This window comes from Rhinoraja longicauda, chromosome 25, assembly GCF_053455715.1.
Source record: "Rhinoraja longicauda isolate Sanriku21f chromosome 25, sRhiLon1.1, whole genome shotgun sequence".
In the NCBI taxonomy this organism is placed as follows: Eukaryota; Metazoa; Chordata; class Chondrichthyes; order Rajiformes; family Arhynchobatidae; genus Rhinoraja; species Rhinoraja longicauda.
In genome coordinates, this window is record NC_135977.1 from 5968119 (window position 1) to 5983130 (window position 15012).

General features: G+C 39.1%; 1 protein-coding gene across 2 annotated transcripts in view; it reads left to right on the forward strand.

The window, feature by feature from the left end:
* Positions 1–15012, forward strand: part of fam222aa (family with sequence similarity 222 member Aa) — a 168640-nt gene that overhangs the window by 16646 nt on the left and 136982 nt on the right. The window contains exons 2-3 of one of the 2 annotated variants that reach the window (XM_078421772.1): positions 5611–5761; positions 7423–7545. In XM_078421772.1, the coding sequence (XP_078277898.1) occupies positions 5611–5761; positions 7423–7545 (274 nt within the window). The remainder of the gene's footprint in view (positions 1–5610; positions 5762–7422; positions 7546–15012) is intronic. The other variant, XM_078421773.1, reaches the window with a different exon arrangement.

Sequence of the window (15012 nt, forward strand, 5' to 3'; positions counted from 1 at the left end):
GGTGATCTTATTGAGGGGTATAAAATCATGAGGGGAATAGGTAGGGTGAATCTACCAAGCACAGAGTCTACTACCCATTGCATGGGAATCAAGAACCAGAAGACATAGGTTTACGGTGAGAGAAGATAAATTTAATAGGAACCCGAGGGGCAACTTTTTTTTACACAGGACGGTAGGTAAATGGAAGGCACTGCCGGAGGAGGTAATTGAGGCAGGTACTATAACAACATTTAAAAGACATTTGGACAGGTACGTGGATAGGAAAGGTTTAGAGTGATATGCGCCAAACACAGGCAGGTGGGACTATCCTGGATGGGGCATCTTGGTCAGCATGGGCAAGTTGGGCCGAAGGGCCTGTTTCCGTGTGGTATGACTCCATGACTCTAAAAGAGACAGTGTTAGTAGGGTATTGGAACACCACGATCTGGAGGCACCCCTCCAAGGAGTGCACCATCCTTACTCAGTAGAATAATGTCTACATCCTGCAACTCCACAGGTGAAATGCAGTGGTTCCAAAAGATAGTTCACCACCACATCAAGTGCGATTAGGGATGGACAATAAGTGCTGGGAACACCCAGTTCAAAAATATTAAAAATAGCATTCAAAACTTTCTGAAAAGATTTTGAAGGGTAAAGTTTCATTTTGATTTTATTTTTGACTATCAAAGCTTATTATATTTATTATTGTATTTATTTTCTGTATTGCACTTCCCATTTTGTGTACTCTTATGAATATGATAATAAACAGGATCAAAAATGTGGTTAAAAATTGAAGAGGAGCCCCAGGGTTCAGAGTCCATTTGACTGTTATTAAATATGTCAATGGTTGAGATAAAAAGGAAATTATAGAAAGCTGGATGTTTTAAAATAAGATATACTGAAAATGGCCAGTAGACTGATAAATATATATATTTTAATTTAGAGATACAGCGCAGAAACAGGACCTTCGGCCCAATGTGTCCGTACCGAGATCCCCGCACATTAACACTACCCTACACACACTAGGAACAATTTTACACATACATTTTATACCAAGCCAATTAACCTACAAATCTGTATGTCTTTGGAGTGTGGGAGGAAACTGGAGATATCGGAGAAAACCCACGTGGGTCACGGAGAGAACGTACAAACTCCGTACAGACTAGCACCTGCGGTGAGGATCAAACCCGGGTCTCTGTCGCTGTGAGGCAGCAACTCTACCGCTTCGCCACCATGCTGTTCTTGTCCCTAATCCTGTCCCCAATAATAAAAGACATATCAATTTTTCAGGTGGGGTTTTGCACTAGATCATGTCTGTTCCATTCTAGAGGGTAAATTCTGTTACAGAGCTGATAAAACTGTCGTGGAAGTATGCTAAGCTGAAACTTGAGCATTTGGAATTAAAGGAAAATAAAAACCTGAAGTTCTGTCAGTTAAAACAATTGACATAGCATGTTTGAAAGTCTGAAATATCTTACACCGTGTGTGCACAGCGCTAGCCTCTACAGGGAATTCATATCATTACTTAAGTCTTCAAAGATAGAGGGGCAAATGTCACTCATTTTTGATGTGGCAGAGGTCAACAGCTCCATATGTTAGTGGGCTGGAACGCCTGTAAATGCTTTTTGGTACTCTCAGAAAATGAGGGATATGATGTGACAAGATATTTGAGATGTCCTCTCTACATCCCCACAGATGGTAATCCTGAGGTCAATAAATAAAAGACTGACGTTATTTCCTATTCGGCCTTCAAACTAATTTATCTGCGCTATTGTTTAATTCTACAAAACAAAAATAATTTTGATGTTTTTCCAAGAAAAGTGAGATTTCATGATGAAAAGGGTGATTATTTGATAACGAGGAATCAATCTTTTGAGCTGGAGGTGTTCTGGTTAATAAAAACCTTGGTAATCTTGTACTGTTTTCTTCCTCTCCTGAAACATTGTTAATGAGGTACCAGAATTGATGAGCAAAACTAGTTATCTGAGAGTGACAAATTGGACCATTTTGTTTTTCCTCTTCTTGTCCCACTCCAGCTGGCTGTAAGAAGGATTATGGATTATTTTTGCAGTATTTCATAGAGCTATTTGATACACAAGTGCTTGAAACATCTTTGAAATCTAGAGTTGTTTCTCTTCAAACTACTGGGTGTAAGCATGAAACTCATTCAACTGTAACAAAAAAATATTCCTTTGAAAGTCATGGAATTTAAATGTGCACACATGGAAGGCACCAAGCCAAATAAAATTATCATTATGCAAACAGCATCACTAACATTGAATTAAAGGACCATTGTCACCCACCATGACACCTCACAGTTGGGATTTTTAATGCAGAACTGAACCATAATGATGAGAAGGGGCCCACAACCATTTTAGTCTATCTGATTTCCCATTGAAAGCAAAAAAAATGGTGCACATGCCAGTTAATATTAGGTAATCACCCATGGATATATCCAAGAAGGAAGGTAGGAGAACTTAGTATAGAACTGCAAACAAATAAATCAGACCAGACCTTCATGTCTTGTTAACTATCATAACTGACTACACAGCATTGGATGTATTTTTTTAAGTTTAAATTCCGAGCTCAAAAGCTATAATTCTTAAAATAGGATCAAATCCCTTAAAGTTTACACAATCGTTCATATTTGTTTGGAGGTTCTGAATAGAAACTCTGAATAAAATTCTCAAATGTAATCATTGAAGCAGAACCCTTTGATAGCAGTGGGTACTTGTATATTAATTAAAAAGAGACCAGTGGTGTACAGTGGCACTCCCTAGGGTCATTACCGGGACCAAAGGTTTTCTCAATATGCATTAATGACTTGGACTTGAGCATACAGATCACATAAAACTTGGAAGAACTAGTGAGCTGTGAGGAAGACAGTAGTAGATCTCAAGAGGGCACAGATAGGCAGAGTAGTAAACAGACAGATACACAGTAGATGAAATTTAATGCTAAAGAATGTGAAATGTTTCATTGCAGAAGGAAGCTTGCACAGAGACAATATAAACTGGAGGGCACAAATTCATGCACAAATAGTTCAGACTATCAGTGAAGCTTGAGAAACATGTTAAAAAAGCATTTGGTATCCTGTGCAAGGAGGTTATGCTGAATCTTTATAAGCATGATTTGCCCATGACTGGAGTACTGTAAAGCTAAAAACCTCTGATGCTGGCATTCTGCAATCAAAACCGAAAATGCTAGAAACACTGAAGGGCATTTGTGGAAAGAGAAATAGATTTGTGCTCGAGGGAGAAGTTCAGATGGTCCAGGAATTCTAGAGACAGGAAAAAGGGTCCACAGTCGGTGGTAAGGAAAATAAATGGTCATATTGGCAGAGATGGTGGAGAAAAAGTGTAACATCATGCCGGGCCTGGAATTCATTTAGATGCAGATGGAGGGGGATGAAGCTAATGTATTATGTAGGAAGGAACTGCAGATGCTGGTTTAAACTGAAGACAGACACAAACAGCTGGAGTAACTTAGAGGGATAGGCAGCATCTGTGGATAGAAGGAATGAGTGACATTTCAGGTCGAGACCCTTCTTCGTCACCCATTCCTTCTCTCCAGAGATGCTGCCTGTCCCGCTGAGTTACTCCAACCTTTTTTGTCTATCAAAGCTAATATATTGTGCTGGTTTCCCATTGGAAAAAGCCAAAGGGTCATGAGGTGCTTGTGTATCACACAGGAAAAATCACTAAGACACCAGACTTGTTCATTGCTGATGGCTGAACCAAACCTCATCCAGCTGGCCCTTGTTCCTTGAGCAGTTTCTTTTGGCCGTTAGGTTTCAATCCGCATATGATCTCAATATCAGTGAGGTGCCAAGGTGCGACATGTAGATCTGCTGGTTTTAGTGTTAGCCACAAGAATCCTGATGATCCATACACATGCATATCCCACAACATACTACCACAATCTTGGCATTATTCCAACCAGGCAAGAGGTTGAAAAGGATAACCAACTGTTGAAATATCCAAAATCACTGCTAAAGCAGCAAACATCACAAAGAAGTACATCCAGTATAAATTCTTGCCCTCATCTGGAGACGGGCAAACTTGCAGATCTCTGGAACGATGTAATCATGACCTCATCTCAAGAAAATAGTCAAGTCCAATTGCACTGAATGCAAGGGGTCCCCATGCTGTCTGCCACAGTGAATGTCTTTGTAAGGGCTCTCCTCAACTGCCTTCTCCCAATGGATAAAGAATTCCTTCCAAATGCAATATGAATTCCACTCATCAAGAGGCATGTTAGCAAATTATTAAAAAATATATTTAAAAAGGGATGGAGCAAGAAAACTAGGAACATTTGACCTGTTAGGAAAACAGCTAGGAGCAAAATGCTGGATGCTATAATGAAAGTTCTGATAACATAACACCGAATGAATAATGGGATTTAGCAGCGACAGTCCGAGTTTAAGAAAAGTTAATCAATTTTGACCTGTTTATACTAGTCCTTTGAGAATGTGACCAGGTGAAATAATTGATGTTGTTTAGTTAGATTTTCATAAGGCTTTTGATAATGTTGAAAAATGTCAACACTCATAGGGACCAAGAGTCACTACGTAAGTAACTGAAAACTAACATGTCTAACAGCAAAAAGTCTTTCTCAAGTCAAGTCAAGTCAATTTTATTTGTATAGCACATTTAAAAACAACCCACGTTGACCAAAGTGCTGTACATCTGATTGGGTACTAAGGAAAAAAATGAAACATACAGTAGCACGCAAACATAACAGCACATACAAAACAGTTCACAGCGCCTCCTCAATGAGCCTCAAACGATAGGGAGTAGAAATAGGTTTTGAGCCTGGACTTAAAGGAGTCGATGGAGGGGGCAGTTCTGTTGGGGAGAGGGATGCTGTTCCACAGTCTAGGAGCTGCAACCGCAAAAGCGCGGTCACCCCTGAGCTTAAGCCTAGACTGCGGGATAGTGAGTAGCCCCAAGTCGGCCGACCTGAGGGACCTGGAGTTAGAGAGGTGGGTTAGAAGATTTTTGATGTAGGGGGGGGGGGGGGGGGGGGGGGGAATGTCCATTAGGGCTTTCTGAAATTATATGGGGCCATGGTGAGACTGCACCTGGAGTATTGTGTATATTTTTGGTCTCATAACCGATAAAAAGTATATATTTGCCAGAAAGGGAGTGCAAAGGAGATTCGCCAGACTGGTTCCTGGGATGGCAGGTTTGCCACATGAACAGAGACAATAGATTAGGACTCTATTCTCTGGAGTTTAGAAGAATGAGGGCTGATCTCATTAAAATATTAAATCCTCACAGGATTCAACAAGATGGATGGAAGGAGGATGTTTTCCCTGACTGAGGAGTATATAATCAGGGGTTACAATCCAAATAAAGAGCAAGCCATTTAGGCGTGAGATAAAGGAGATATTTCTTTATTCATTAGCTGGTCAGTCTTTCAAATTCCTCAAACTGGATGGCTGTGGAAAGTCATTCGCTGAGTTTATTCAAAACAAAAATTGATAAATGTATGGAAACTAAGGAAATCAGTGGATGTAGGAATAGTGCAGGAAATAGAATATGATATGAAGAAATAATATCCCTTTTTGCTTTACATAAGTCCAGTAATTTGCAAGCAGTATGAATGTTGTATTTATTCTATTCACAGATGTTTGTTCCCCCCCATTGTCATCACCCTACATGGTTTAGATCCAGAAAAGTCATATACACTTATGGTGGATATGGAGACATGCAGTGATCAACGCTACTCCTACACAGAGGAGAGGGGCTGGTGCCCATCTGCTCCAGCTCGACAGCAGGTAAGATATTGTGGCTATAAGAATAAAACAACTATTCTAAATGGACTGTGGACAATTGGAGAGATGGGCTGGAACTGAGGGAGGAAAGGCAAAATAATTGAGGAATTCATTATCACCCTGTAACTTTATTAATAAAAACAAATAGCTATTTTTTTACGGTGACCACATTACCAAACACACAGAATCATCATCCAAATAATTTGGTATGGACTGAGCCAGATGAGAAGCCAGATCATTTTGAATGGCATGGAGAGAAATGCTACCTCAAATTCTCTATTCGGCGGAGTTATGCTTTCTGCACACACTGGTTTGTGGAGTTTGAAGTGGAGAATCTAGCCATTTCACAGCTCTCTGGGTTAGACTGTGCAAAATGGGGTGGGAATGAATCCAGAGATGCTGCCTGACCTGCTGAGTTACTCCAGCACTTTGTGTCCTTTTGTGTATTAACCAGCATCTGCAGTTCTTTGTTTCTACTAAGATTTGAACACAGGCAGTCACACAATTTTAATGAAATATTGAGGAAGTACAAAAACCCAATGAAATGGGGTCACAATCCGTGGTCCGGTGTAAGCCTAGTCTCTTTCAACACATAGCAATCAGTTATCATATCATATCATATCATATATCTATGCTGTTTAAAAGTTGGAATATGATTTTACACATACCCTTCCATCTGTCATGATCTTGCACATTCATTTTGCCCCTTTCTTTCTACCTCTCCTTGCAACTTATACCAGCACCTAGCTTTGTATCTGCAGCAACCCTGGATGCATTGCACTTTGTTTCATTGTCCCATTAATTGATAATAGATTGCAAATAGCTGGACACCAACCCCTGTTGGTCCTCCACTCCCACCCTACTTAACTGCCTTCCCGCCCAGATATGATTGTTTATTCCTACTGTTATATGTTCAGTTCATTATCCAGTCCTCAGTCTTGGCCAGCCGTGTAACCTCATTCGTGTGTTTAGTCTGTGAAAACCTTCTGAAAATGCAAATGCTGCAAAATACATTGAGTGATTCTCCCTTATCTATTTTGCTGCTAGGAATCTCAGGATTCTCAAACAGTTTTGCCTTTTGACCTCCCTTTCATAAATTTTATGTTGACTCTAGTCGATATGTATATATTAATTTTCTGATTGCTCCTGTTACCACTTCCTTAATAATAAATTCTATCACTTTTCCATCTAGGATAATGTCAGGATAACTGATCTATAGTTCCGTGTTTGCTTTCTCCTTGATTTGCTACATTTTGGGGTTACATTTGCTACCTTCCAATCTGTAGAGCTCATTTCAGAATCATTCGAATCTTGGAAGATGCCGACCAGTGCATCTTGTGTCTCTATAGATAACTTTCAAAACCTTAGGCTCTAGGTCATTGGATCGAGAATTTAACTGCTTTCATCTTGAGAACAATCATGGATATGGACATAAGCAATGTGCTGAAGTAGATTGTGATGGAAGGAACTGCAGATGCTGGTTTACATTGAAGATAGACACAAAATACTGGAGTAACTCAGTGGGACAGGCAGCTTCTCTGGATAAAAGGAATGGGTGATGTTTCGGGTCGAGACCCTTCTTCAGACTGAGGTGGATATGCTTTTCTCTATCCTTAACCATATGTTTCTGAACTATTTTTGTTTTCCTCTTTAAAATCGTGTAGCAATCAAGTGGAGTTTATATTCACTCCGATACCCCAGCCCTGGCAGCTGAGTTGATCGACAAACCCATAACTTTCAAATTGCTCAAAATCTGCACCACAAATGGAACTGACCACAAAGGAATGGTAAGCCGACTTTTCAACAAAAAAAGCAAGACAATGTTGTTTGGAGTATTTATAATTATTTTCTCAGAATTGTACCAATTCCATTGCGTGACGATTCTAAGATTGCAAGCACTTCTCACCTAAGTGAACGTTTATCTAATGCCTGGGTTTGTATTTGCTCCTGGTGATTAGTCCTTGGAGGGCATTGCAGCTATTCCTATCTTCTCCCAACTTGACATCCACCGAAATGTACTTTGCAAGAGCTCATTAATCGATGATGAATCGAAATGCTCGTTGATTGGTTGTGACAATGCCTTGGCAATGGTCATAACTTAACATCCTAATTCAGCTCCGGTTGGGCCTTTCATCTGCAACTTTTCTGACTAGTTTTGTTCAGTATCATATCAGGTGGTTTGCTAGACCCATTAGGCCATTAGAGTCAGAGTTTAAAGCATGGAAACAGGCCCTAACAAAACGCCTCCGCTGTCACGCTGTGAAAACAGAGAGGATGAGACGGAGTTTCTTCCCACAGGCCATCAGGACTGTTAACTCTTATATCACCAGGGACTAATTTATTGTATTAATTTACTTTTTTGTGTTGTGTCTTTTTAAAAAAAAATTCTATTCTGTTTTGTAGTTTTAGCACAATCCGCAGGCGTTGCCACTTTCATTTCACTGCAAATCTTGTATGTGTATGTGACAAATAAAGTAGACTTGACTTGACATGTTCATGCTGACCAAGATGCCCCATCGACACTAGTCTAATCTGCCTGTGTTTGACCCACATCCATCCAAACCTTTCCTATCCATGTACCTGCCCAAATGACTTTTAAATGTTCTTATAGTACCTGCCTCAAGTACCTACTCTGACAGTTCCTTCCATATACCCACCATCCTCTGAGTGAAAAAGTTGACCTTAAGTTCCTATTAAATCTTTCTCCTCTCACCTTAAATGTATGTCCTCTGGTTCCTGTTTCCCCTGCTCTACGTAAAAGACTCTGTGCATTCACGTTATTTATTCCCCATGATTTTTTACACCTCTATAAGATAACCCTTCAGCCTCCTGTGCTCTAAGGAGTAAAGTCCTAGCCTGCTTAACCTCTCCCAGCTCAGGCCCTCAAGTCCTGACAACATCCTTGTACATCTTCTCTGCACTCTTGCCTGTTTAACAACATCTTTCCAAAATTGAACACAACACTCCAAATGCGGCCTCACCAACGTCATGCACAACTGTAACGTAAGATCCCAACTTCTTTACCCAGTGCTCTGACTGATGAAGTCCAATGTACCACCCTTCTTGACCATCCCACCTAGCTGTGACACTACTTTCAGGGAACTATATAGCTGCACCCTTTCTGCTCTACAATACTCCTCTGGATCCTGCCATCCAATGTGAAGGTCCTGCCCTGGTTTGACTTCCCAAAATGCATCACCTCGCACTTATCTGCATTAAAACCAATTAGCCATTCCTCAGTCCACTTACTCACCTGATCTAGATCATGCTATAATTTTTGATAATCAACTTCACTATCTATGATACCACTTATTTTAGTGTCACCTAATTATGCCTTGTTCATTCTCATCCAAATCATTGATATCCACCACTGACAGCAATGTGCCCATCACTAATCTTAGGTACACCACTAGTCGCAGGCCTCCCATCACTGTTTCCTTCCATGGAGCTAATTCTCCATCTAGTCGGTGAGCTCTCCCTGAATCCCAGGCAATCTAACTTTCCAGAGCAGTCTACCATGTAGAACCTTATCATCGTGGGGGTAGATATGTGGATTTCAGATGGAACTTGATATGCTATGATTATTTGACTTGGGTATTTAGAGGCTTTAAAAAAGGGACCAAAAAGATAATTTTAAAATATTTTGGATACAGATATTTTGATCAGAATTATAACTAGAAAATAACCGGTAAATGATAGACATTTATGCAAATCATGAAGTGATATTGACAAAGGACTGTCATTTAGCCCATTGTGCCTCATCTTGTTCTTTGAAGTAGTGATCTAAATAACCCAATCTCCTGCTATTTCCTTGTAGCCTTGCATCTATTTACTCTTCTATTCTACAATTTCCTTTCATCTCTCCTTCAGTATTGAGATAGTAACAACTCATTAAATGAACAGATAATCTGTGGGCAGCGCAGTGGCAGAGCACTGAGAGCTGCTGCCCCACAAGCTCATCATTGGTGAGGAATGCACATTCTCCCTAAGACAGTTTCCTCCAGATTCTCCAGTTTCCTCCCACATCCCAAAGATGTGTGGGTTGGTGGTTAATTGGCCACTGAATTGCTGCTAAGGTAGGGATGAGTAGTAGAATCGTGGTGTCTTAATGAATCTGAGTGAATCTTTGGGAGAGATCATGAGAATGTGGGGGAAATCAAATGGGGTTGGTGTAGAATTGGTGTAAATCACTGCTTGATGGTTGGTGTGAACTCAGTGAGCTGCATAACTCTATGATTAAAACATTTCCTTTCTTTAATGTCAGCTCTAGTTTATTTGGCAATGTTTCAGAATGTGTGGGTTCTGATGAAGCACTGGATTTCAACAACAGTGTGAAGTCACAAATGAATGATTATATGTTATATTCTTTTAAAGTAGACCTGATTTCATTAAAAACTGGTGGCACACCTCATATTTGTTCTGTTAGGGAGGAAAGCAGTACATTTTAACTCTGGCGTTAGATTCAGATGACATGATTCTTTTTAACCTGTGTTATTTTAGATATATATAATGTGATGTGTAAGGAAAATGGAAGCAATTTGTTTTTTGAAATATTATCTCTTTAATCCCAAGTGTTGCCACTCCTCCCTCCACCAGTCCTACTCCCACCACATGATGCCCCCTTGAATATTGCTTTATAATCATTTCTTGTTAAATGGAAAAATTAACCTTTTTACATTAAAACTGGAAACCACAGAAACACGACATTTACATTACTGGCAGCACCGTCCAGCCAATGAACATTTAACAAGTATTTCAGTGAACACCTGGGTTGGCATTTGCAAAGGTGACAAGAATGACATTAATTGTTCTGTTTATTTTGTGTGAGTCGACTAGAAAACCATATGTTAAAATAAAAAACAGTTATTTATGAAATTCTCTCTTTCCTCTTAATGAATCAAATTCCTGTCTTCTAATGGGGGGAGGTGGGGAGAATTAGTTCATCATCATGTGCAGTTTTTAGCTGAAAATTAGATCAAGGCATATAAATGTATCTCTGACCCATTTTAAACTCATGTGCTTTGGTCTTATTTTTATGCTACTATCATATATTCCCATGGCTTTACTTTTAATAAACCAAGTGTCAATACTTATGTACATATCCCACCTGGTTCAGTCCGTGACAACACTCAGAACTGTGGGTTAAAATAGAATGAAAAATCAGAGACAAGATAATGCAGATTTTTGTACGTATATGTTCTTTCATAAGTATGTTGTAAAGGTCCAAGGTAACAAATTTGTTCAAAATGGAGAAAAAAATCTAATCCCAGTAAACCAGTCTGTTCAGTATTAGTCTCCAGAAAACGTCTGTAACTGCTCCAAGTGTAGAAGGAGCATTTGGCATGACATTGACAACCCTGCATTGGCAGCACTAAGAAGCCCTACATACTACATGATTTCTTAAACTACCAGCTCCTGTCCTCTATCTTATTTGTCAGATATCAGTGCACTGGAGCACACTGCTGCACCAGACAAACTATGTTATCAGCTCATAATATAGGAAACTGTCCATGTGCAATGTGTAAATCTAAGATATACACAAAATGCTGGAGTAACTCAGCGGGTTAGGCAGCATCTCTGGAGAAAAGGAATAGGCGACGTTTCAGGTGACACCCTTCTTCAGACAAGCCAGGTTAGTTAAGGTTATGTAGGTTAATTGACTGGGTAAATGTAAAAATTGTCCCTAGTGTCTATAGGATAGTGTTAGTGTGCGGTGATCACTGGGCGGTGCGGACTTGGTGGGCCGAAAAGGCCCGTTTCCGCGCTGTATCTGAAATATGAAAAAAATATGAAAGTATCCACTAATTCCAATCACTAGCAATGTGAATAGAGGAATCTGCAATAATACCATGAAGAAAAACACTTATTCTTTGTTAATCTGCTAACTCTCAACCCCTTCACTTCCATCAGAATGTATCAGCCTTGATTTAGATATAATGTATATAGAGCAATTGACAATTGATGACTGCAGTTGTCCTCTACGCTAAGTGATATAGCATGTATCATAATGCTTAACATTATGAAGATGGTCAAAGTTGTCAAACTGCAACCATTTAAGGCCTGGAACAACATTGCAAAAATCCTTCAAGAAAATGTCTTTATCAGTGACCTTTCACCTGTGGTAAGATCAAGAGTAGAACAGTTCACTGAAAATGTCACAGCTCTCAGTTCTATTCACTAAATGTTTTCCCTCTCTGTAAGAATCTCCTAGGCATGTAAACAAGAAGGCCAAGGGTAGCAGATGGATGCAAAAACAATCGTCCTCCAAGTCAAATCATGTGTATTCTACACATATCTCAGTTTCTTCATGCTAGAAATCCCAACTGCATTGTTGGAGTACACCTTTGTGGTAATTCAGAAAGTCATCCCTCTGTTGCCTGCTCAGAACAAGCATGGGTAACACATTTTTACCATACTACCATTCAGAATATTGAAACAAGTTCTTAATTTACCATCCAATCTCAACTTCTTAACAGCTAAATTCAATGTCTAGAATTGATCCATTCAGACCAGGTAAATTATTAGTTCAGTCTCCAATCTTTGCTAATTATTCTTCATAATAAGAACAGGTCCCAGAGGTACGATAAGGAAATGACTGGATTGCCATCCTCTGACTGTTGCTGGAATATTTAGATGTATAATGAGGACATGTCCAGGATCAGGTTAGTCTTCAACGTTTCCAGAGCTCAATATTGCACGCTCATGGCACATAGCCTTGCAGAGGAATAACAAAATATTTTTGAGCGGCTGATGAATGTAGGGAATTTTGAACTATGGAGCTGCTGAAATTACGAGACACCGATTCATTTTTTAGTACTACATCTTTAACTCTTAATATTAAACTCTTAATGTTAAAAAAAAGCTATATTCATCGGCCAAAGATTTTTAAACAGTTGTACCAAATGACTCTCTGCAGCTTACGATCAAAAATTGACTGGTGAATTGTTTGTGTGAATTTGATACCATTTTGCACTCCAGCATTCCAAGAGTCTTCAGTGAAGTGTTCCTCTTATGTAAATCTCCAGCCCAAATTACTAATGGAAAAAAGGTTTTAAAATTTTGACATATAACAGGCTGATTATTGAAATTATCACACTCAGTTTAAAAATCCTTAAAGACCCTTCAATCTTATTGTCAAAATATGTCACCCTTTTCTGCATATTGGATTGCTCCAATGATAACATCAGTTGAATCTTACTCAAACTCTTTCCTGCTATGACATCATTCAGAACAGCTCACATGAAATTAGACTCTTGGCAGGAGAGTTGAAGGTGCAGAGAGCTGATTTTGAACTAGTTGAATGATGAGACTTAATGAGGTACCCATTAGCTGTCAGAATTCACAGCAAGTGCTTTTAGCTGAGTAATTTGCTTTGAGTGTACACCCTCGATAACTACAAAAATTGTGAAAATGAATTTCTCCACTTTATAAAAATACACTGCTTTACAGAAGCAAGTGTACTTTTCACATTTAGACACTCTTGTGACCTTTTATTAAAATATATTTTTGGTTTGCAGTGTTGGGACTGAAACGTATTTAACAAAACCGGCAGTGTATATTGTTGTGTGGAACATTGTAGCTTTCAGACCAGAGTTTAAAACATTTTTCCTTACCTAACTGGCAGATGGAACCTTTCAAAATGCCACATGCAGACAGATCTGGAATCCTCACAATTGACAAAGCAGCAGGGAGCCCAGTTTAATGCTGTAAAGTGTCACAGTTATTTTTGTATGTATTGAACCAAAATGGCAGGTGTAACTATTTTCTCTGCGGTTAGCTAATGGAGTTCTTTTGTAACGAGAAGATTGCCGACAAACCAGCCAGTAATTACCCTGACAGTCAGAACTGCTCATCACTTGTGATATTTGACCGCTATTCTACTGCTGTTTGAATGCTGATAATCCCATCTTTTACTCATCGAGTTACATATTTTTTGTAGTGCCATTACAGACATAATTAATGTAAATTGAAAAGTGTTGAAAAGATCCTTCCAATGTTAAATTCTGGAGACAGGTAGACTTTGAACTTCTTTGTTCTAATTTTGTTGCTCATTACAGACAGCAAATTGACAGCAGAATGTTAGACAGATTTCTCCGTCATGCCTATGATACTGTGGGTTGAGTAGGAGGAGTGTCAAATGAAAAAGGTGGTGCACTTCCTTCAATAGTTAAATATCCTGGCAGGTGTGATGCAGAGCTATTAGGATGAAGGTTTGATTGCTGGTTTGTGCAGAGTTGGCTGACCTTACCAAAAGCAGAAATGATAGTGCTGGAATTGGCCTCCAGTGCCTTCCATGAGCCAAAGTAACAAGAAATGTGTGTGTGGGGGACGGGGACGTTCCCATTTAGTTTTGTGAAAAAAATCCCATCACTTAATACACATGAATATGTGAACATTAGATAAATTGAGATCTCACTTCAGTCTTCAAATAAATATTAACATTTCCTGAAAAGGTGCAATGGCTATTTCAACCACCTGCCGTGGAAAGATCTTCCAGAATCCGAACGCCATTGTCCCAATTCTTCCTTATAATTTAAAATTGATATCCTTCCCCCATCTACAGCATTAACCTTCAAAACAAGGAAGAAAATTGTCCCAGTTCACGACTTTCTTTCATGATTATAGGAAGCTCTGAAATTTTCTCTCAACCTTTCCTGCTTCGGTGAAAATAACCTTAACACCTCAATTCCATCTTTATTACAACATTTTGTATCCCTTTTATTCAACCTATACTGTTCACACTCTGTGGCTTTCACATCGATCCATAATGAGGGACTCTGAACATCTAACTGTGGCCCAATCATTATTTTTTAACAAATGTATCATTATTTTTCTACAATTACATTCTGTTGTAAATCCCCAAATACTTGTGACCATTTTATGATCACATGCACTCTTATTTATTGTCTCTACTGATTCACTACTTCAGCATTTTTTTTACGAGTGTATTCTTGCATTTTTTATCATTTCTCATTGATTGTAAAGCCGCACTCTTGTACTCGCACCTGCTCCCTTAATACTCGCCTATCTATATGGTGTTTTCAATTTGCATTGATGAGATATCCTCAGGGAGTCTGAAAAGTTACAAAGTGTTATCTGGAATCTTAATAATTCACCTGTAATTTTGTTGGTATAATATTTTGCGAGGTAACTACGAAAAACCGCATCATCACTATACGATTGCCCAATCATCACTAATAATGATTAAAGTTTGTCAATTGAGTTTAATGGCAATTATGTCACTAAATGTTAAC